General features: G+C 39.9%; 2 protein-coding genes across 6 annotated transcripts in view; both read right to left on the bottom strand.

Annotated features, from left to right (window-relative positions):
- Nucleotides 1–2008, bottom strand: part of sardh (sarcosine dehydrogenase) — a 77508-nt gene extending 75500 nt beyond the window's left edge. For 2 of the 4 annotated variants that reach the window (XM_054756953.1, XM_054756955.1), the window contains exon 1: nt 1641–2008. The gene's annotated coding sequence lies outside the window, so the exon portion shown is untranslated. The remainder of the gene's footprint in view (nt 1–1640) is intronic. The other 2 variants (XM_054756952.1, XM_054756954.1) reach the window with 1 other exon arrangement.
- Nucleotides 2009–5535: 3527 nt separating this feature from the next.
- Nucleotides 5536–23265, bottom strand: cercam (cerebral endothelial cell adhesion molecule). 2 transcript variants are annotated; one of them, XM_054757879.1, is made up of 12 exons: nt 22729–23265; nt 18804–18914; nt 18613–18730; nt 17015–17149; nt 16741–16945; nt 16549–16668; nt 16397–16473; nt 13079–13185; nt 12801–12933; nt 12599–12726; nt 10293–10484; nt 5536–6271 (listed from the first exon to the last, which is right to left on the bottom strand). In XM_054757879.1, the coding sequence occupies exons 1-12, from the start codon at nt 22941–22943 to the stop codon at nt 6037–6039; spliced, it is 1776 nt and encodes a 591-aa protein (XP_054613854.1). In that variant the 5' UTR covers nt 22944–23265; the 3' UTR covers nt 5536–6036. The 2 variants fall into 2 exon arrangements, with proteins under 2 accessions (XP_054613854.1, XP_054613853.1); XM_054757878.1 differs by having other exon boundaries at nt 5537–6271; nt 10293–10496.
- Nucleotides 23266–24582: the final 1317 nt, after the last annotated feature.

Genomic DNA, 24582 nt, shown 5'->3' with positions numbered 1-24582 from the left:
ATCACATCTTACGAATGTCTTATATTTGTATTTTCAATCATGTAGCCATTTTTATGCTTGGAAATGATTCCTTTAGGCCATGAATACACACAATTTGCTTTTTTTTTTACTAATAGACAATATTCAACCACAAAACAGCGATCATTTATTAATACATTAATGAAAAAACACGACAGAGTGAGGCCGCAGTGTAGTGAAGGATGACTGTACTCCTTTTGATTGTAAATATGAACACGTCAGCGCGGTGGAATGAATTGCGCTCAAACTTAGTGGCTCCTGTCGTTGGTTTGTCAACATCGGAAGTTGACTTTGGCCAAGTGAAGCATTACGTGATACAGTTACATGGACACGTGCACCAAATGGAATCCTTCAGTAGACATGAGTTTTAACTTTAGCTCCAACACTGATTAAACTGGGTCCTCATAAAAATAAAACATTTTGTTTTAAAACACACATTTGACCCAGACAACAAAAAAATGTCCACTTCCCAAAAACTGCTGTAAAAATAAGATTTGAATATATTTTTTCCTTTGGACACCACTGTCTTACTGGATTTTACGGCGGGCTAACTTGCAAATTCGTATGTAAATTGTGTGTTTTTGCACCAGTATGTTGTATTTAAATCCTACAATGGAGTATTAGGGCCACAGTGACAAAAAAAAGAATCTGACATTTTGAGCATAATGTCATAAATTTACAAGAATAAAGTCATAAATTTATGAGGAAAAAAAGTTGGAAAATTACGAGAATAAAAAGTAATTTACAAGAATAAAGTCATAACTTTATGAGAAAAAAAGTGGTACATTTACGAGAAGAACGTGGCGATATTAGGTGTGATGGTGTCGTACGTGTCAGAGGGAAAATCGAGCATAGCTCTTCAGGAAGGAAGGAAACGTTCGTCTTGTTTCAGGCAAGCTTTTATTTATAACGTGGCAGCAAAACAGAGCAGCTGAGCACAAACAGATTAGCATGACTAGCTAACTCAAGCAATGCCTGTTACATGAACTTACGGGTTTTATAATGTACAACTTTGTTCTTGTAAATTTACAACTTTCTTCTCAGAATACTACAAGGGTTTTTTTTTTTTTTAGTAAAATGTAAGAGTTTTTACTCAAAATCTCAGATATTTTTTTCCCCACAATGTGGCCCTAATGTTCCTTCGTAGGATTTAAATACAACATATTGGTGCAAAAACACTCCTGGTTAATTGCTGGTAAATTTGCACCCGAGTCAGCAAGTTTAAGAAAAAGAAAGCACAAGCCAGACTCACGGTGATTTTTGCTAACAAGTGTGAACTCTGACCTCAGGGTCCTCTTTACTATGAAGCTGCACCACTGACAAACAGAACACCAATCATTTACCAAGCAAGTGGCTGTTTAAAGCCTGTTTTCATGCTGTTTGCTGATAATCACGGTAGCGTTCCGAGCGCCACCACTAGACACAATCTTTAATGAATGTTCGGCTCAGCTTTTGCGCGACCTCGAGCACTTAAAAAAAAATAGTAGCAACTTCCTTAATAGAAACACACACACACGCCGGACAGGCTGCTTGCTAGCAAGCGGCCACATAGCCTCCGTCAGCTACGACTCTTCTACAGCCAAACACGCACACATGCACGCATGACAATGCAACCTACTCACACTTACGGTCGGTTCCGCTGCGTCCAAGAAGTTTGTAAGTTCTTTTACTGGGGAGTCCAAGGGGGTGAAGTTGAACGCAAATGGCCAAACACGTTGATTTGACTCAGAAAGAGAAAGAGAGGTGGGTTAAACAGAGCTAATGGTGATGAGCCTCTCGTGACCACGCCCCCTTTTATTTAAATGAGCTGCGTATTACCATATAAGTGAATTTCACGTCCAATAGCGACTTGTTATATCAACGACACACATCTTGCCACAAGGTCCTATTGTTCACTGTTGTTCACTGTTTATCTGAATTTTATTTGTAGGTTTACAAAATACATTTAGTCAAATAAAGCAACTTAAAAAAAATGAAATGTAATATTTCAGCCTTAAGACAAGTATTAAAGTGCATGTCAAGGTTTTTTTTTTTTTTAAATAACTGTTATACGACATCAGTCATTAGGTTTACGTTTTTTTCGGTTTTATATGTGGAAATAATGTTTGTATGGAATATGTTTTATTATTTTTAGACACAATGTAATTTTCAAAATTTCAATTCTTAAAATGTCAGTAACACTCAGGGCTCACATGTGCTGTCACAATGGTATTACTGTATTTTACTTTACTTTTATTTCTGGCTTAAATCAACTATAATGGGAGACCACTAGAAAGAGATGCATTGTGAAATAGAAAATATGAGTTGTGGATACCAGCATTTTGTTCATGTTCTGGTAAAACAAGCATATTGGCACAATTTAATTTATTTAATTTAATTTAATTTAATTTAATTTCATTCCTTTTGTGCAAAATTTCACCTGTCCTACACTATTTTAATAATGCTTAGTAGTAAATTCCACTTTTCCGCAATTTAATTTAATTTAATTTAATTTAGGATTAACTCACTCAACTTCCTTTTGTATTTTCCTTTTTTATTTTGTTAAATGTTTTTTTTTATTTGATCCCCAACAGAAGAAACTAATTGAAATAGTTGAATGTGTGTTGATGAAGCGTGAACACAACATACTGCACGTGAACCAGACTTTTATATGAGCGTTATGAAACGTTACTGTACGTCAATGAAGAAGTCCCACCTCCATTCCAGCAGCCAATGAGGAGCCGAGGAGGAGGAGGAGGCGGTCTTGAGGTCCGCACAGCCTGCAGCAAACGTTCTCATAATCTTGGCCTGGACTTTTTGTGAAAATCAACCTTGGCGACCTTTGAACACGACCTTCATCAGTCACTATCTAATCTGGACTGTTAGATTCTCCTTCTCGCGTGCATGGACGTCAAGGTTGCTGCTTGTTCTTTTGCCAGAAGAAAAAAAAGCCAAAATGCACTCCGTTGGAGGATAATACACGTTTTCATGCCTCGTATGCACTCTTGCACTTTCTGTTCCCACGTGTGTGCGTGCATGTGCGTGTGCGTGTGACATGAGAAACCCTTTGACCCTCCCCCTCGTGGTGTACGTACTTGTATAAAAGACATTCCCACGCTCATCTGAGGCGCTGCTGCTAAACGGAGACGTGTGCTCCACGTGTACTCCGTCGGAGTTCTTCAGTGTTTTATTTTCAATCCACTTGCAAACATTTCCAAAATGCTTTTTTCATGTTGACATCGTGGGTTGCGGTGAGGGGAATTTTGAAAAGAAAGATGGATTCACTCCATTTTGGGAATCAGGCTGCGACGTAACAACGTGTGGAAAGAAGTGAAGCAGTGTGAATGCTGTACAGTACTTGCCGTGTACAGTAGTCCATCTTGGTTGGCTTGGAGAAATGCTGTTAGCGCTCGCGCACACGCACGCGCACACGCACAGACGGTGAGCGCCACCCAGTGCCAAAGTGTGCGTCCAGGCTCAGCACACAGCAAGTGAAAGCGACAGTTTTGCACGTGTTCCACGTCCAAATCATCTCAATCTGCATAGTCTTCCCTGCAAAAAAGGAATATTAATTTAATTAATTTCATATTAAGCCATATTTGTGGGTGATTTTATTCAATTACAAAATCAATTCATTTTGTGTTAATGAAACTAAGACTATTATTCATAAAATAATCACGGTGATGAATATACTTTATTAAAAAACCAAGAGAAATCCAAATATTTTTATATTTTAAAAAAATATGGATTTTGAAGGATTGTAATGTTTTGGGGAAAAAAAAGCAGAAAAAAATCCAAAATAAAAGTCCAAAATGAATAAATATGAAATATGAAAATGATCCTACTGAACACCTTTGACAACGCCACCCTCTCACCCCGGAGTGATCTTTGACAGTAAACTCACCTTCTCACCCTCTCACCCTGGAGTGATCTTTGACAGTAAACTCACCTTCTCACCCTCTCACCCTGGAGTGATCTTTGACAGTAAACTCACCTTCTCACCCTCTCACCCTGGAGTGATCTTTGACAGTAAACTCACCTTCTCACCCTCTCACCCTGGAGTGATCTTTGACAGTAAACTCACCTTCTCACCCTCTCACCCTGGAGTGATCTTTGACAGTAAACTCACCTTCTCACCCTCTCACCCTGGAGTGATCTTTGACAGTAAACTCACCTTCTCACCCTCTCACCCTGGAGTGATCTTTGACAGTAAACTCACCTTCTCACCCTCTCACCCTGGAGTGATCTTTGACAGTAAACTCACCTTCTCACCCTCTCACCCTGGAGTGATCTTTGACAGTAAACTCACCTTCTCACCCTCTCACACTGGAGTGATCTTTGACAGTAAACTCACCTTCTCACCCTCTCAGCCTGGAGTGATCTTTGACAGTAAACTCACCTTCTCCCAACACATTCAAAGTCACTAAAGCAACATCGCCCGCCCGCCTTCGTCCCTCTCTCTCTTTGTCCCTGCAGCCGGAACCCTCATTGGTGCGTTCATCACATCACGCACTGACTGCTGGAACAGCGTCCCCTACGGCACACCCACCAATCCCCTTAAAGGGAGAGTTGGGATGTTTTGACGTGAAGTTGTACGACATCCCCATCAGCACTGTAGTCCAATAACAGCGACTTCCGGTTCTGGTCAGATTTTCGTGACGAAGAACGTAGTTCCGTTTAGTTGCTGGGGAAAGTAAAGAGCTTGGCTTCTCAAAACAATATGCATTCAAAAAAGTCAAACATTTGCATTACAAAAATGCCTTTTCAAAGAAGTCAGACCTCACAAAACGCTCTGCGTTATATCCGTCTCCCGCCGTACCATGCTAACTGTTAGCATGCTAACGTTTGAGCTATTTGATTCATGTCTAAATGCTAATACACACGTGTCATGATGTATGGACACTATAGGTCAGGGGTGTCAAACTGGTGCCATGGAGGGCTGAGACACTGCAGGTTTTCTTTCCAGCCAGTCACTAAAGCAGGTGATTTTAATGATCAACACCTTCAGTTTGAGAGAAGGAGCTCATCAATTAAATCACCTGCTGAAGAAAACCTGCAGCATCTCGGCCCTCCAGGGCACGAGTTTGACACATGTGCTATAGGTCATTCTTGGCGCTTTTGATGCTATCATGCTAACTGTTAGCATGTTTGCATTTTAGCAAATTTACTCATGTCTAAATGGAAATACAAACATGGCAGGATGGAGGGACACTATAGAACTGCATTGGTACTTTTGCTAGTGTTACCTTGCTAGGTGCTAGCATGCTAACTGTTAGCATTTTAGCTCATTTCCTCACATCTAAAGGCTAATACAGACATGGCATGATGTAGGCACATTAAAGTAAACTTGGAGCTTTTGGGACAAAGTGCTATCTTGCTAGGCGCTAGCATGCTAACAGTTAGCATGTTTCCTCGTTTCCTCATGTTTACATGGCTTTGCTCGCCGGCGGGGCACAGCATGTCTGCGGACACCGGGCCAGAGGTTCACCGGTGGCATGCTCATCAAAATTTCTGCGGGAATTTTCCAATTTTTATAAATAAGTGAAATGGCATTTGGCGCATCACGTCATTACTTTTATTGCAACGTTGTCTCACACACACAACAAAGAAAAGATCCCAGTGATGCGACAGGAAAGACGTTTCTTAAATATTCTTTTGGTCATTTTGCTGCACTGTTGACTGCAAAATGGAGCACTATTCATCAAATGAAGGAATAATAAAAGTTGTGTTTTTCGATGCAGCTCCTGTCTGGGGTGATGGTGTTCCTAATAAAGTGGGCTGACAGCGACTGAGGTACGTGCGGCCATGAAGACGCAGGTAAATGAAGCGTAAAGACTGTCGAGTATCAATTGTACACTCAATGTCCTGACCTTGATTGTCCCCAAAGAATATTTCATATTTCAATCCATCCTGTGCCGACGTGCTTTGCAGTAAAGTCCACCTTTAAACACAGGACGGTCACATGACGCTCGGCGTGAGAACACGGCCTCCCCGGGGTGCCATCTCTGACCCGCAGCTCCCGAGGTCGGGCGCGCCGCCCTATAGTTCGTCCCTGTAGGCGGCCGACAGGATCTCGGGCGGCGGCACCGCCCCCTTCAGGGTCTTGTGGGAACCCCGCCAGTCGGTGCGCACGGCGTCGTCGTCCCACAGCGTGGACGTCTCCGTGTCGCTCACCCACTGGGGGTCGCCGGCGTAGTGGCAGGGCTGCACCAGCAGGGGGCGCGTGCTGAAGGCTTGCAGGTTCCTGTTGGGGAAGTGCGACTTGTAGTCGTCGCTGTGGGGGCAGAAGAAGACGGACGCGTGAGCGCCGCGTCACAACGTTAATGTTAAGACTATCTTGTGATACTTACATATAATATGAATATTAATAAATCATTTTTTACATATATCTCGATGTTTCTCCAAAGCTTAAGATGAATGTCATTCAAAAATGAATATTCTCATGTAATTCAGACTTTATTCAAACTGTTTTTCTTCTTGGAAAAATGCCTTGCAAAGCCGTAAAATGAATGACTTACCATAACAATCATTTTCACAATATTAAAAACAATTTAACAGAAAATGACATTTTTCTCAGAATTAAAAATGACTTTTTATTGCAAAGGAAAAGTTTTATTACAATTTTACTCTCGTAAAAATGACTTTTTCTAACTTATTTTCCTATAATTATGACTTCATTCTGATCAAATGACTTTTCTCTTGTAAAAAAAACAACAACAACAAAAAAATGTTCTAAATGGAAAAAAATTCTCGTGAAATTATGACTTGTTCGGATGAAATGGGGACGTTCTGCTTCTAGTAGTAAAATGAATTCTTGTAAAATACGAGATACAAAAATGTTGTATAATTATGACTTCAGTCTGATCAAATTGGGACTTTTGTCGCTTCTAACCTGAAGTTATTCTTGTAAGACAAAAAAAAGATGTTTTTCTTTTAAACAAACCAAATATTCTTGTTTGTTTATGACTTCAGTCTGATAAAAGTCTGATGACATAGAATTTTTTTCTTATATGAGTCAAACTTATTCTTATTCATGCAAATTCATTTTAGTAATAAAAAAAAAAAAGCTTTTCTTGTAAAACAAAAGTTTCAATTATAACTTAAGTCTGCTAAAATGATTATTTTCTTAGAATTTTCAAATGTATTCTTGTAAAAAAAACTGTGAAAAACTGTGTTTAATTATGAGTTCAGTCTGAAAAATTTGTATTTTTAACATTTAATAACATTTATATCACCTAAAAAGATGTAAAAAAATAATAATAATAAAAAATAGAAAAAAATAATGAAAAAACGGTGTTTAATTATGACTTAAATCATAAATAAATGAGAGAGAACAAAGACTAGAAGAGGTGGCTGATTATTTTCTTAGAATAATAACATTTATTCTTGTAAAAAAAAAAAAAAAAGTTTAAATTATGACTTAAGTCTGATAAAATGATTATTTTCTTAGGATAATAACATTTATTCTTGTAAAAAATGAAATGCTTTTCTTGTAAATGAAAAAACAATGATTGTTTAATTGTGCCTTTTTTAATTAGGATTTGATAAAATAGCATTTATTCTTGTAAAAAAAATAAAATGATATTTTTCTTATCATAGTAACATATTATTGTAACATTTATTATTGTAAAAAAAGTATGACTTTTCTTATCATACATTTATTTATTTACAACATTTATAACATTTATTTCTTATAGATGAAAAAAACGTGAAAAATATATTTTTTTAAAACAAATGAAAAAATATCTTAGTTTAAATTATGACTTCAGCCTGATAAAATGACTTTTTCTTATAATAGTCAAATTCATTCTGGTAAAAAAAATTAAATGCTTTTCTTGTAAATGAAAAAAATGAATGAAAAAAACTCATTCGTGTTTAATTCTGACGTGACTTTCTTCTTATAGTAGTAAAATTGATTCTTGTAAAAAAAAAAAAAAATAGTATGCTTTTAAATATATATCTTTTTTCTGATAATAGTAAAATTTATTCTGGTAAAAAAAAATGAAATGCTTTTCTTGTAAATGAAAAAAAAAAACAGTAATTCTGACCTGACTTCAGTTTGATAAAATTACTTTTTTCTTATAATAATAGTAAAATGGATTCTTGTTAAAATATATATATATACAGTCAAACCTGTCTTAGCGGCCACCTTTATAGAAGGGCCACCTGCCTATAGCAGCCACTGAAAAATCCCCCCCAGCAAATTTACATGTTATAGACCCTGTGTATAGCAGTCACCTGTCCAACGCGGCCAGCGGCCACCCATTTTGTCTCCCTTGGTCAATATCTGACCGCATATAGCGGCCAAATTACCGACTCAAGTAGAAGCTTCATGCACGAAAAAGTTTTGTTTTTCAATCAATGAAGCCGTCGTGTGTAGACTTTAATTACTGAGTCCTAGCTCAGTCACAATCATTCACAAGATCCACACAAACTGTCAGTTGTTCCACATAAAAAAGCCGTCTTCTTTTGAGCTTGCTATTTCCTGGTCAAACATGTAACTTTAAGAGCATTTGCACCAAAACATTACCGCAAAGTAGGCTGGGAACAGGACGTGCTCCCAGCGACGCTACAATAAAAAAAAAAAACATATGCTAGCATGCATGCGGCAGCGGGAGCAAAACTGAGTTCGGTTGTACTTAATTGAAGTATTTTATCAGTTATCAGTTATTATTAAGCCTCTAGCTTCCTTTTAGTAAGTAAAAACCTTGGCTATGATTGCACTACATTGTCATGTAGACCTACAAAGTACACTTGGAAGAACAAGAGGTGAATAAATGTATTGCAACTGATGTGAAACTGACGAGGGGTAGGATTAAATAAGCTTTGCTTCTTCCTACTCCTTTTTGGACATGCAAAATTGTGAATTGTACTATGTGATGTGCTACTGTTTGACTCATATGTATGTTCAGGATTAAAACCATGAACCATGATAATAACAAGCCTGGTAGTGCTGTACAACTTTTATCCGCAGTCCGCAGTGCCATCTACTGGTCAACATTATTATTTTTTTCCCTTTTTTTTTCTTTTTTTTCCTCTACTGGTCAACATTCAAACTGGACGCCAACCTGTCTATAGAGGCCACCTGTCTATAGCGGCCACTTTTACAGACTCCCTCTAGTGGCTGCTATAGACAAGTTTGACTGTATGTATATGTATATATATATACATATATATATATATATATATATATATATGTTTTTCTTGTATATGAAAAAAACATTCTTGTTTAATTATGACTTTAGTCTGATAAAATTATGACTTTTTTCTTATAATACTTGTAGTAACATTTATTCTGGTAAAATAAATACAATTATGATTTTTTTTTCTTATTATAGTAACATTTATTTGTAAATGAAAAACACGTGAAAAACGTTTAAAAAAAAGAAGAAAGAAACGAACAAAAAACATTTTTGTTGAAATTCTGACTTCAGTTAAAGTTCTGCTAAAATGACTTTTTTATGAAAAAAAACATTCTTTTTTAATTATGACTGTAGTCTGATCAAATTAGGACATTAAGAGGACCTTTTTTCTTAGAATTGTAAGATGTATTATTGTAAGATAATAGAAAAAGACCATATTCCACCCCATTACTCTTCCTGTTCTCCCACACAGCTGTCACGTGAGTGTGGAGGTATTGTTGTGTTTTCTTTGAAGTGCTGCGTCGTCATGTTCGGCAGATGGCTGGATCCGGCTGAAAAAGAACCTCCGAGGTCAAAAGAAAGGAAGAAAAGACGTGCTGGTTGTGTTCCAGTTTTCCACGCGTGTTGAAGGGAGAAAGGCAGCCAAGCTTTGTGGTGTGCAGAAGAGGCTCATCATCTCCACAAGGACTTTTTCCACCACCTCCTGCTTTGAGGCCGAGGACAACATCTGCAAAGACTTTTGCTGCGTCATGAAAACAAACGTAGCGGAGGAAGCTTGGATCCGGGACCGAGCACGCTCACTTTCATACTTGTGTTTGTACGGAAATGTTGAAATTCCAGGGTGGTTTGACGGCAGCGCCACGGCTGAGGGCCAACCAGAAGAACACGACCCAACATGCAGCACGTGTTTAAAAAGCCTGAAAGCGCCTCCCAAATCTCCAAATAGACAGCGGACGTCTACGTAACGCACAGTATGCCTTGTTGAAATGATATGGTACACGCTGTGAGGTATTTACAGATCGGCTTGGACTTCCGGGTGCGGTCACGCGGAAGGAAAGATCTGGAATCCATGTTCCAGAAAGCAACACACCCCAACTTGTGTGTGTGTGTGTGTGTGTGTGTGTGTGTGTGTGTGTGTGTGTGGACACCTACTTGGGATGTTTGTCGTACATGATGGGCAGGAATTCATCCACCGGCAGCATCTTGGAGAGCGGCTCGGCGTTGAGCAGCTTCTGCGCCCCCTGCAGGGAGATGGCGTAGGACAGAGTCCAGTAGGAGTAGTCGGCCACCACCAGGTTCCTCACGTCCTCCACCGCCTCCTCCTTGGCGGGGTTCACCTGCTTCCTGCCCAAGTATCTGGAAATGAATCCAATTGTCTTAGCGCATGCAGATTTACAAGAAGCTGCCCACTCATGATACTTCAAATGCAGCTACTGCCCCCTTGTGGAGTTCACTAAAAACTACACGACACCAGGAGGTTGCCTACAGCCACAGCTGTCCATATCAATGTTGTTTGACCGGGTTGCTGGTTAGAGACCCCGGCGGTTATACGCTTTGGCAGCCCACGCACCCGACACGATGGCTAGTGTTTTGGAGAGATTGTGTCTCATGTACTGTAGCTAGTTGTTGAATCGAGTCATCGTGTACGTGTGACATGTGCGCGCTACGACACCAGTTCTCGACCCACATTTTACAATGCTCATTAAGTTACGACACACTTTTATATCAGTCATTTTCTTTTATTTTTTTGTTATTTTCATTTGTTACATTTGTCATTGGTCCCTATATTTATTCTTTATACATTTAAGACATTTTTCTTTGTTGATTTATTCTTTCATTTATTTATTTATTTTATTTTTATACTTTTATTTAATTAAATTTGATTGAATTATAATTTTACTACATTTTATTTAATTATAATGTTTTTATATAATTGTATTTATTTATTGTTTTTTTGAAGTCACTGGTATTTGTTAGATTATTTATTCATTTATCTATTTATTTATTCATATTTGTATAATTTTATTTCAGTCATTTTTATTTTTGTTTATTTTCTAACATGTTTGTTTATTTATGCTTTCATTTATTTATTTCATTTATATTTTTTAAACTTTTGAGTAATTTTTATTTTATTTTTTTTACACTTTTCCTTAATTTTTATTTTTATTTGTTATTATTGATTTATTTAATTGTTTATTTATTAATTCTTCATTTATTTATATTTTCTACTTTTGTAATTTATTTTTTAACAATTCTTTAAGCCATTTCTATTTGTTTTATGATTTATTTATTTGTTTAATTATTCTTTCATTTATTTAGATTTTTTTAAGTCATTTTTATTTGTAAACAAATAAGAACACAAAATCAGATTTCACTGATACCAAAGAGGAAGATGACTGAAGTATTCACACATGGCTTGGTTTGGATATGATCTGTTTTCATGTCATTTTTGACACCCGGAATGCATCCATCCATTTTCCATGCCGCTTATCCTAATTAGGGTCTCAGGAGTATGCTGGAGCCTATCCCAGCTGACTTTGAGCGAGAGGCGGAGTACACCTGGACTGGTCGCCAGCCAATCAGAGCGCACATATCCAGAATGGATCCGCCACCCGCTTTTAATTATTTTTTAAACATTGAAGTGATTTTTATTTGTAATCTTGTTTATTTATTTTATTGATATTTTATTATTTATATTATTTTACTTTCATTTAAGTATTTTTATTAATGTATTTATTGTGTTCTTTGTCATTTGTTTGTTATATGATTTATTCATTCACTTATTTATTCATTCTTTCACTTATTTTATTCATATTTTAGTTTTTATTAAAGTCATTTTTATTTATTTTTTTAAATTTATGTTCCAATGGTTGTAATTTTTGTAATTTTCACTTTCACTTATTTATTTTATTTATATTTTTATTGAAGTCATTTTTATTTTTATTTTTTTTTATTTATGTTCTAACGGTTGTAATTTCATTATTTATTTTTTATATATTTGTAAGGAATTTTTATCTTATTCATTTTTTACGCTGTTCTGCAAGTCACTATTACTTGTTATATTATTTTGTTATTTGTTTAATTATCTTTGATTTATTTATTTTATTTATATTTTCCACACTTTTATTTTTATAAGTCATTTTTTCTTATTTATTTCACTTTTAAAAGGCTTTTTTACCTTTAGATATTATTTTGTTTATTATGTTAAAAGTCCGTTTATGCCCTTTTTTCACAGCGAAGGTCCGAACCTTATTTTGCCTAAGCAGACGAGCCCATATAGCAAAGAGGACGATGACTACATGGGTTGGATGTGACCTATTTTAAAGTCATTTTTGACTCGCTGTCTGCGCCCCCCCCAGAATGGATCCGCCAGCCGCTTTTGGTTCCGACCCCACCAGCGAGAACCGCTGTGCTACGGCGTTTCCTTGGCGGAGGTATCCACAGCAAACCTTACTCACATGAGGTCCCAGTCCAGCTCCACCTGCTCCACTTCCTCCATCAGACGCAGGACCCGCCTCTTGAAGTTGGCCTGGAAGCGGACGTCGTCCTCAAACACCAGCGCCTTGTCCATCTGCATGTCCACCATCTGCGCCAGGAGCCACCGCCGCGTGAGCGCACACGAACTCAGCGCTTCCACTCGCTACGTTCCCTTGGCCTTACCTCCTTCCAGATGTAGAAGTGGCTGAGGAAGCAGCCCACCTCCCCTTTGGTGAGCGTGCGTCCTGAGAAGGGGTCGTAGTAGCCTGGTAGCAAGTCCACGCCCAGGATCTTGATGTCACTGCTGTTCAATGCACTGCACACACACACACACACACACACACACATTATTATCATCTATTTACCACTTGCGTGCTTTATGCCACGAGCCACTAGAGGGAAGCGTTTATAGCGAGCACGGCGCTCTGAGGCACGGTAGATTGTCCTCCAAGGATTCTTACTTTCCGTCCACGCCGTCCACCACCTTCACGTCCACCTCCAGCTCGTTGAGGGAGAACAACATACGCTCCCTGCGGTCCGGGCGCCGCCGCAGGTTGATCAGGTAAATCTGAGGAGACGGAAACGAGTATCTTGAATGTCCTTTTGTTACCTCTGATCAGCAATGAGCTTCCAGGCACGCATTAGCAACATTCCTCGGTGCACCGCCACAAAAAAGAAAAAAAACAAGTCTTATAAAATGACTCGTGTTACATCCTTTTGTGGTGATGACGCACTCCCATACATGATTCAAAAAGTCATTCATGATTGATTCATGATTGATTAATGGTTAATGGCGTACAAAATGAAGTAGCTACATGTGTGTCGCAAATATTCCAGCACTAACTCTCAAGCGAAAATGAACAAAAATGTTTAGTGTTTCGTTTTTGACATTGAAGTGGAAGAAGTTTAAAAATAAAGCGCTTTTGAACAAGGTTCTGAAAATAAGCCAAATACATAATATCAATTAAATAAACACAATTTTGTCACTTTCACCCAAAAATAGATCTAGTTTGTGCAAATGGTTTCTAATATACTCTACAATACCAGTCAAAAGGGTGGACACTTTCTCATTGAACAACCTTTGACTAGTACTAGTACGAGTACTCGTACGAGTACCAGTATAATACAAATAATATACATCAACTACAATTCATGTTTAATATTATTCATTTGCAATATCATTCAAATATTTTGATGACGTATTTTCTTTGCTGTTTTCTTTTTTTTAAGCACTCCTTTCTCTGCACTATGAACAGTTTAAAATAAAACAAAATAAAGAAATAAATATGACAGTAATAAAACAACAAGTAGAAAAATAAAACGCAAAAACAATCAATTCGTTGCACAGGTCAGCTGTTGGTTCCTGCTTCGACCTTCCGGCTTGTCGCACCTCCTCCGGTGCCAATGCGGGCAGCTGCAGGGTCGTCAGCTGGAGGCTGCCGTTCACAGATGTTTCACCCCCTATACCAGTACATCTCCCGGCGGGGGGGCAGTGGCGTATGGGGACGTCCCCCCGCCACTCCCTGCAGCTGCCCTCAAGGGGGTGTTAGCCCCCATCCTTTTTCCTTCCTCCGAAGCCACAGCCAGTAGCTCGCCTTCTCAGCCTCCTCTCCCAGCTCCTTCAACGCTTTCCGCAGGCTTGTCCCTGTCATCCCAGTGCTGCGGAGCAGTTGGACTGCCGTCTTGCCAACAAAGCCCCTGCTTCCGACCTCAACAGGGTGTACCCTGGCTCTCCAGCCAGCCTCTCGGCACTCCGCCGCCAGCTCGGAGTATTTGAGGTGTTTCCTCTCGTGGGCTGCTGTCATGCCCTCTTCCCAGGGGATGGAGGAAAAGGCTTCTTGAGACGTCATCTGTACTTCTGTGTAGAAGGTGTCGGACGTTTCGCTCCTCATCCGAAGAGCTTCGTCAGCAAACTAATAAGTGCTGGTAGCTTAGGCCTTAAATACAGTAAGAGTGGGCGGAATTGGTGTGCCAACACCCTCCTCCTATTGGTTCGTTACACTAAGCCTGCATTCCTCATCTTTACAGTGGTATAATCCTATCCTGTTATTCACACCTACGATAAAAGGGAAGTGTCGCTCCCTGAATTGGGTATGAACGACTCTGATACTGGCTTGTTAGCATCTATTGTTCTGGCTCGGCCCTGCCTTCACCTCATTTGCAAGACTAAGAGCTGTGGGTTTTGGTCTCAGTAACCTGCTGAACACAGGGTCCAAATTGAACCTCAAACCACCATTCCGATTCAATGATGGGTTCTGTTGTTTGACAAAAATAGCTTCCTTTACTCCTCTTTCAAACCATCTGTTTTCTTTGGCCAAAATCTTTACCTCGCTGTCCTGAAAAGAGTGATTGGTAGCTTTCAGGTGTAGATGTACTGCTGATTGAGGACCACTAGCATTGTCCCTGCGATGTTGATAAAGCCTAAACATCGCAGGGACAATGCTAGTGGTCCTCAATCAGCAGTACATCTACACCTGAAAGCTACCAATCACTCTTTTCAGGACAGCGAGGTAAAGATTTTGGCCAAAGAAAACAGATGGTTTGAAAGAGGAGTAAAGGAAGCTATTTTTGTCAAACAACAGAACCCATCATTGAATCGGAATGGTGGTTTGAGGTTCAATTTGGACCCTGTGTTCAGCAGGTTACTGAGACCAAAACCCACAGCTCTTAGTCTTGCAAATGAGGTGAAGGCAGGGCCGAGCCAGAACAATAGATGCTAACAAGCCAGTATCAGAGTCGTTCATACCCAATTCAGGGAGCGACACTTCCCTTTTATCGTAGGTGTGAATAACAGGATAGGATTATACCACTGTAAAGATGAGGAATGCAGGCTTAGTGTAACGAACCAATAGGAGGAGGGTGTTGGCACACCAATTCCGCCCACTCTTACTGTATTTAAGGCCTAAGCTACCAGCACTTATTAGTTTGCTGACGAAGCTCTTCGGATGAGGAGCGAAACGTCCGACACCTTCTACACAGAAGTACAGATGACGTCTCAAGAAGCCTTTTCCTCGATGGACAACTCCTGTACGACTGAGAGCCTACACAGACGCTTCCCAGGGGATGGTTAGCTCGATCAAGTGGACTGATCTCTCCACTGCAGACCACATGACAATGTCTGGTCTGAGAGTAGTTGTTATGATCTCTCTCGGGAACACCAGTTGTCTTCTGAGATCCACCAGCATTTGCCACTCCTTGCCTGGTCTCAGGATGGTAATAAAATAAAATAAATCTCCCAGAAGTTGCGCTGGCCAAAATTAAAAGCGTGACGTTACAGTCGTCCTTCGCCACTTTCGTGCTTCAAATTTTGCGGCTTCACTGTGATGTGGTTTTTCAAAAATATATTCATTAATAAGCTGTCGCTGTTTTGTGGTTCACTAAGGCCTATTATTAGTTAAAAAAATTGACATTTTCTTGGCCTAAATTAAGCATTTTCAAGAATAAAAGTACAAACATAAGACATTCAGAAGATAGATAGATAGATTTACTTATTTATGTCTTCAATGTGTTATTTTCTCTTTATGTCTACTATATTGGATAATATGAGTGTAAAGGTGACTATGGGGGTGTTATTTCATGTCTAGAGGGCTCTAATAATGTTAAAAATTCTTATTTAGAAGGTCATAAACAGGTTTTCTATGCTCTAACTACCAAAATATTCCATTTATAAATAAGGAATCCTACTTGGCGGAAATTCACTTATCAGGGTCAACGGGTCCGGAACCAATTAACCGGATAAACAAGGGATGACTGTACTTATTCAGTCAAGATGTGCTGACCTCGTCAAAGCCCATGAGGTCTCTCCGTCTGGGGGACATGTGGACGTAGCGTGAGGGCTGCATGGGAGGACCGTCAACTGTTGGAAGGAAGCGCCACATGGTGATGAGACTTTCTTGGGTTAAGCAAACTGAAATATCGTCTCCGTTCTTACTCAAGGACTCCAAGTGGACGTGGACAAAGTTGAGGCGGTCGTCCTCCAGCGTGTGGTGAGGCTTGGCGGGGATATTCAAGTAGCCGTAGCGCTGCTTGTTGCACAGGTACATCTGGATGGCTGCATGCAAAGCACAACATTCCCCTGGGGATCAGTCTACTTCCCGGAAAGGGCGACGGCGTCTCGACCGACCTGCGACTCGGCAGGAGAAGGCGAAGACGATGATGTCGTCGTAGGGCCAGGAGTACTCCTTGTGAGGCGGGTAGAAGGCCAGCTTCTTCATGCCCTGCTTCCTCAAGTCCAGCAGCACGGTGGAGTGCACCATGGGCACGGGGAAGCAGCCCAGACGATGGCGGTTGCGGGTGGGGAAATACTCAGCCGTCCTCCTGTAATAACCCTGACGGGCAGGACGGAAATGGATAGTTAGGAGATGAAAAACACACCTTTGCCTGACTTTGGGCCTCACCTGTGGCGTTATACCACACCAGTAGTTGGAGTAGGCCCCCTGAGAGTCCAGCATGGGCGCCGTGATGGACTTGTTCTCGGCCACCAGCAGGTTGAGGGTGTCGGGGTTGGTGAGGATGTTGTCCGTGTCGGCATACTGGAAGACAAACGAGACCATAACGTGGATTACATGAAAACTTACATGGAGGAGGCCGGAAAGTGTAAAATACATGAATGTCTGTGGAACACAAGGACTGTACCATTTTTTTCGTTCTTGTACAAAGGTTCCATCATTACTCAGAAAAAGTGCTGCATTTGTCCGTCCATTTGTTAGCTAGCAGGCTACTTCCTGGTTCACACAAGAAGACGTAAGAAGACAGGACTGTACCACTTTTCATTCTGGTCTGAGGGGCTATTTCCTGGCTCAAAGAGAATAACATAAGGATTGAACTATTTTTTTATAATGGGGGGTCCCATCATTATTCAAAAGAGTGCTGCATTTGTTGGTCCATTTGTTAGCTAGCAGGCTACTTCCTGGTTCACACAAGATGACGTAAGATGACAGGATTGTACCATTTTCTTATTCTGGTTTGAGGGACTACTTCCTTGTTCATAGAGAATAACATGAGAACTGGATCTTTTTTTATCATGGGGGTTCTATCACTACTCAAAAAAGTGTTGCATTTGACCATTTGTCCATTTGCTAGGTAGCAGGCTACTTCCTGGTTCATGGAGGATAGGGCTGTACCATTTATTACTCTGGTCTGAGGGGCATCATCAATTAAACAGGTTACTCTTTGGTCCTGGTTTGTAGAGAATAACATAAGGACCGGACCATTTTTTTATATTATGGGAGTTTCATCATTACTCAAAAAAGTATTTGTGCGTCCATTTGTTAGTAAACAGGCTACTTCCTGGTTCAAATAGAAAAAAATTTTTAAAAAACGCTAGCGGCCAGACTGTACCACTGTTGTTGCAGGGTGGTGGTTCCATCATTACTCAAAAAGATAAACTACTGTATTTGTTAGTAAAAGGCTACTCCCTGGTTCATAGAGAATAACATAAGGACTTTTTATCATGGGGGCTCCATCATTACTCAAAAAAATGTTTTATCTGTTCGTCCATTTGTTAGTAAACAGATTACTTCCTGGTTCACAAAGAACGCTAGCTGACAAAATTTTAACAATTTTTATTCTTAGAGGGAAGTTCCATCATTACTCAACAAAGTGATGCATTTGTTAGCTGGTAGGCTACTTCCTGGTTCACGGAGGATGACGTAAGACGGACTGTACCATTGTTTATTTTGGTCTGAGGGGCTACTTCCTGGTTCATTGAGAATAACATACTCAAATAAAGTGCTGCATTTGTCTTTACATTTGCTAGCTAGCAGGCTACTTCCTGGTTCAGGGAAGATGATGAGATTGATAGGACTCTACCACTGTTGCTCCAGTGTGGGGAGTTGGTTTCTTCATTACTGCTACTTCCTGTTTCATAGAAAACACTGTGGAAATACCGTTTGCTATTCTATCTCTGTAGATCTATTTGCATTTGCATCCGGACTTGCACTAAACTTGTGTGTGCAATAAAGGCAAAGAGCGAGCGTTGTGTTGCGTTGCGTACCAGGATGTAGTCAGCCCAGCGTTTCCTGGCAAAGTTGAGCGCCGCCTGCTTGAGCTTCATCACGTACTCGTACCGGCTGTTGGGCCAGTGCTTTGGACCCAGCTCTCCCGCGTAGGACCTGAACACCGGCACAGATTTACACAGACGCTGCACGTTGAAGGTGGACACACAGGGGAAGAGAAAGGTCTTACACGGGTTGCTCCATGGGTCTCCACTCCACGTAATGGTAGAACCTTTGCATGACGGTGAGCCACTCTTTCAGCACGGCCGTGGTGTTGTCTGCATTGTGGTCCGTGGCTGCCCTGAGGAACACAAGCAGCACGTGGAAAAATAAAACACAACAAGACCACCACTAAGTCATGGATCAGCGCATTTTTCCCTCGTTGGTGGTGCAAACTTTCGGACTCCTTAGCAGCATCATCTCTCAGCACAACTTGTTACGGTCATTGGAATGCAACATGGCGTCGTTAAATTTCTTTCAATATTAGAACTCGAGGGTCACAACTAGGCCTGTCACGATAATCGATAAAACGATTCATCAAACGATAGAAAAAAAACGAGGTCGATAATTTTGATGCCTTGATGCCTGACATGTGCGACATGTTCGTGTGCCTGTTCCGTTTCCTTGTCTCGCTGTAGCACACTGGATGACAAGAGGGTTCACTCTGCTTGTGTCTGAGCGCACTGGTTGTATAGTCACTAGTCACTAGCTACGTAGTGATTGAATACACTGAGTGCTAGTTAGTAAGCAAACGCTAATATCAATGAAAGCACAGAAGCGATAGTTTCTAAGCCGAATGCCACAGTTCCAGTGTGGATGTGCTGTAGGGCATTCGTCCCGGCGGTTGGCACTTGCTGGGGCGTTTGATTGGCGAAGTGAATGTAAAGTGGCGGGCGGCGTGAAATATGTGAAGTGGTGACGCCCCGTGATTCGTAAGTGCTATATTAGAATCTCATCCATCCATCCACTTTCTATACCGCTTCTCCTCATTAGGGTCGCGGGGTATGCTGGAGCCTATCCCAGCTGACCTCGGGCAAGCCCTTGTTTGCCAGCCAATCGCAGGGCAGATATAGACAAACAACTATTCACACTCACATTCATACCTATGGACCATCCTCTGTGCCTAACACAGATACACTACACTTGAGTACCATCTATTGGCTCAAATGTGACATGACACAGTGCTCATTGTATGATAAACCTAATGATAATATGGTCTAAAAAAAAAAGGTTGATGTTATCAATTATCGCCGATAATTTACAGCACAATTATCGTGACGTATTATTGTGACAGGCCTATTCACAACTTCAAGCGGCGTTTCAGTGCATTTTTTCTCATTGGCGGTGCAAAATTCCCATCTTCTAAACAGCATAATCTCTCAGCACAACTTGTTATGGTCATGGTAATGCAACATGGCGCCGTCCATGGGTCGTTACAGATTGTAACGTGTAACGTTTGTGTAACGTCATCAATGTGCAGAGTAGGAATTATAACTTTGAGCAGCTTTCATTGCAGTTGATCGCGTAAAATGTCCAACTTCTAAACTGCATAATCTCTCAGTACAACTTGTACTTGTTAGCCTCACTGCAAGGCGTCATGGAGAGTTGACGTGGTTGTTTAAATATCCCGACGTGGGGTATATCTCGTTTGTGAGCACAAATTGTGATGTTTAGCACCGCTTACTGCATTTTTCCTTGTTGGTGGTGCAAAGTTTCCAACTTCCCATCAGCATGATCTCTCAGCACAACTTGTTCGGGTCATGGCAATGCAACATAGCGCAACCCAAGGGTCATTATATTTCTTTCAACATTATATAACTCAATGTTCACGACTTCAAGCGGTGTTTCAGTTCATTTTTCCTCACTGGAGGTGCAATATTTCCAACTGTCAGGCAGCCTAATCTCTCAGCACAACCAGGTGACGTCATGGCAATGCAACATGGTGCCACCCATGGGTCATTATAGAGTTGAAACATTAGAAGTCAGAGAAAATCAATCAATCAATCAATGTACTGAGTTGCAGCAGCTTACCGTGCACTTTTCCTAGTTGGTGGTGCAAAATACACAACTTCCCAGCAGCATAATCTCACAGTACAAATTGTTACGGTCGCGGCAGTGCAACTTGGCTGTTAGCCTCGCTGCAAGGCATCATGGAGTGTTGATGTAGTTGTTTCAATATTACGACTTGGGGTATGTCTGGTTTGGGAGTACAAATTGTGATGTTAAGCAAGGCTTTACTGCATTTCTCCTTGTTCCCAGCTTCCCAGCAGTACAATCTCTCAGCACAACTTGTTTTGGTCACGGCAATGCAACACTGACATCCCCTGGGGTGCTTATATTTCTTTACATATGAGAAAAAGCTAAAGCCCAGTGATTTAACATCACGTGTACATCTGTCACGGTAAGAAAACACTGACGTTTCCCTTTAATGACTTTGTAAACGCTTGATATTGTGATATTTATTCTATGAAATCAAACGACGCTTGTTGTGTTTGATTAGGAAATAAACAACTTAATCCTGGATTATGCTTCCGGATAGTAACTATTCCGCCCCGGGGCCGAGAGCGTGACGTGAAATCCTCTGCCCAAACACTAGGGGCGCTGTTTCCCAGAGAGTCAACTGAGTGAGCAACCGCAACGCTGGTTACTCATTAGCTTGTTAGCTTCCTTCATGGTGAACAATGGCAATTAAAGAGAGAAGGGCATGTGACTGGAACTGGAACTCATGGAACTCACTTTTATTGCAAATGTTGTAAGAAAGCGCTTGCAAAGGTGGGATTGTAACAAGGAAACCTATTATAAACGTAGCAACCGTCCAACTCTGCATCCCTTTTGACAGAATCTTTCAAATGAGTCCATTTTTTAATCTATATAATGTTGTATTCATGTATTTTGTAATTTAATATACTCGTTTTACACCACAATCTACAGTAGGACGGCAGGGGTGTCCAAATGTTTTTCCAGCGAGGGCCACACGGTGAAAAATGAAAGGATGCAACTTTGCCACTTTGATATTTTATTAAGCGACACAAGTAGATATGCTAACAAGTTGTACATATTTCAAGAAAAAGGTGAAAGGTGAACTTCACTCTTACCTGTTTTCCCGTTTTTGCTGTTGTTTTTTTCCCAAATATTTCAACTTCCGTCTTAAATCATTTTCAGAAATGTTGTTCTCGGAATACTTTGACTCCCATAATATAATATATAACTTTTTCCCCAACCTAATTTTCCAAACATTACAACTTTTATTTTGTTGTTTGTTTCTCTTAATATTAGGACTTTTTAAAAAAAACAATTTTTTCTTAAATATTTCAACTCTGTCCTACTAAAATGGAGTAAAATTACCACTTCTTTCTTCTTACAATACAACTTCTTCTTTTTGACTTCATATATATACACTTTATTTTTGTAATATTACAGCTGTTTTTTTATTTAGTTTTTTTTCCTGAGCTAATTTTCCAAAAATTACAACTTTATTCGTTATTTCTCATAATTTCTTTTCTTTAATATTTCAATGTTTCACTACTAAAATGACATTATTTTCCCACGTAATACTACAGCAATGTACTTGTCAAATTATGACTTCTTCTCGTTATGTTACAATTTTTGAAAATATATTTTGACTTTATTCTTGTAAAATGATTTATCCATTTTTGCTTGTATATATATATGTATATATGTGTATGTATTTCATTTTCTTGTTAAATGACATTTTTAGAATGTGCTGTGGGCCAATAAAAAAAACAGCCGCGACCTACAAATGGACCCCAGGCCGCATTTTGGACACCCCTGTATTACCTCTAACATTAGGTCATGATATTCATGTGAAGACGTTGAAAATGTACCTGTCTAGCGTTACCTACTAGTCAGTAGTTGGATAGCTGCGTAAAATGTTTCACAAGATGCACAATTTAGCATAATCCAGGCGTGACTCCTCCGCTCTCTGCAGTTAAGTGTGCACTATATGAGGAACTTGAACACAAAGAAAGCGTACATGATGGCAGTAATACTAAATGTTTTAGCTTTCACTTTGTGAGAGGAGAAGTTTTAATGACTTTTTCCTGCATAAACGTATTGAATTATTATTCAAATGCAAGAAAAGGGCGGCGACCCACCACACAGAGATGCGTTCTTTGGGGTAGTCGAGCCTCTCCAAAGCTCCGAGGTAGTAAGGCAGAGAATGCGCGGCGTTCCTGGCTATGATGGCGATCACCACCGTCGGAGGCTGCATTCGCGACTCCTCCGGATATCTCTCCTCCGAGAAGTAGCAGCAGGCCGGCGACAGAAAGACACCGAAAAACACAACAAAGTGACGCATCCTCATCATCATGGTGGAAGAGCAGATGTGTGCAAAGGAGCTACGGGACGCGTCAGCAGTCCAACAAGTTAAAAAAAAAAAAAAAAACGAAAAAAAACGAGGGCTTTTCCCAAATTTCCAGCCCCCTTTTTCCTTCTTCCAGTGGACAAGCTGGATCGTTTCCTCTCAGCTTACAACTTCCGCCCATGTTAACGAGACATCTCCGCGCAAACATTCACGGTGTTTTTTAAAAGTGTGTTTTCGTACAAAAATATGTGACAGCGAACGCGAATGACCCTCGATTGTCGTTAAAAAGCAAAAAAAGTTGGAGCCTCCGTGAAAAAGCTGCAGTACATTTTGGTGACGTTGCCTCTCAGCAAGGCAGCACTTTCACATATTCACCACTAAGAGGCGCTGTTTGACCAACTTGAAGGCCCCCGCCTACATAGTGTATCAGTAGCATTAAGCACTGCGCACTGACCCTTTACGTTTGATTGGATGTTTCTATTCTAGGCACTTTTCATCAAATGCTGGTCATCGTCCAGATATTCAAGAGGGTTACAGTAAGCATGGGAAACAAATCAAAGTTTGTATAAGCACAGCACACACAACTCTGAACATGACACAGTAGCACCAACGCTAGCAATGCCAGATAACACGCGAGAAGCGCCCTGGCTGGCACGTGGTTGCCATGGCAACAACGCCGCTGCGAATATTTCTATTATCTCATGTAGCTTTGATAAATTTGCAAAAAATATATAGTATTTAGCTATTATATTAATTATATTCATTCTCATCCATTTTTTTCGCATTGTTAATAACTTAATAAAACATATTTTTTTGGTAATATTTTTGACATTTTTCGTCAGAATGTTACCCATTTATTCTCGGTACATTACTACTTCTGTCTCGCAAAAAGAAATCTTTTTTTTTTTTGTAAAATATGACTTTTTTGGTATTATTCTTTTACTTTGTTCTCATAATACCATGACTTAAAAATATTCTGGTACGTATTTTAAAAAAAAAGAAAGAAAAAAGATTGATCTTGTTGTATATTTTGTTTTTTTTTTGTCCCCTCATTTCCCCCAAGTCTTGTAATATTGTTACTTTTTTGCTGACAATATTAACATTTTAATGCACATTTTTTTTCTTATTTTTATAACTCCACAAAAAATCATTTTTTTGGCTAATATTTTAGAACTTTTTCCTCAGAATGTGATTCATTTATTCTCGGCACATTATGACTTCTGTCCTCCAAAAAACAACTTCATTTTTTGTAAAATGTGACTTTTTGGGGAATATTGTTTTACCTTGTCATGATAATATCAGTGCCCTGCCATTGGCTGGCCACCAGTCCAGGGTGTACCCCGCCTGTCGCCCGAAGTCAGCTGGGATAGGCTCCAGCATGCCCCCGCGACCCTAATGAGGAAGAAGCGGTATAGAAAATGGATGGATGGATGGATGGATGGATGATAATATCATGACTTCAAATATTCTGGTACGTATTCTTAAAAAAAAGACTGATCTTGTAATATTTTGATTTTTTTCCCCCCATTTTCCCCAACTCTTGTAATATTGTTACTTTTTTGCTTACCTTTTTGTTAACATTTTACTGCACAATTTTTTATTGTAATAACTTCACAAAAAATGTTTTTCCTCAGAATAGTTACAC

The sequence above is a fragment of the Dunckerocampus dactyliophorus genome, chromosome 17 (genome assembly GCF_027744805.1).
Source record: "Dunckerocampus dactyliophorus isolate RoL2022-P2 chromosome 17, RoL_Ddac_1.1, whole genome shotgun sequence".
Lineage (NCBI taxonomy): Eukaryota > Metazoa > Chordata > Actinopteri > Syngnathiformes > Syngnathidae > Dunckerocampus > Dunckerocampus dactyliophorus.
Note: the sequence above shows the minus strand (reverse complement) of the source record. Positions and strands in the feature narration are given on the sequence as shown.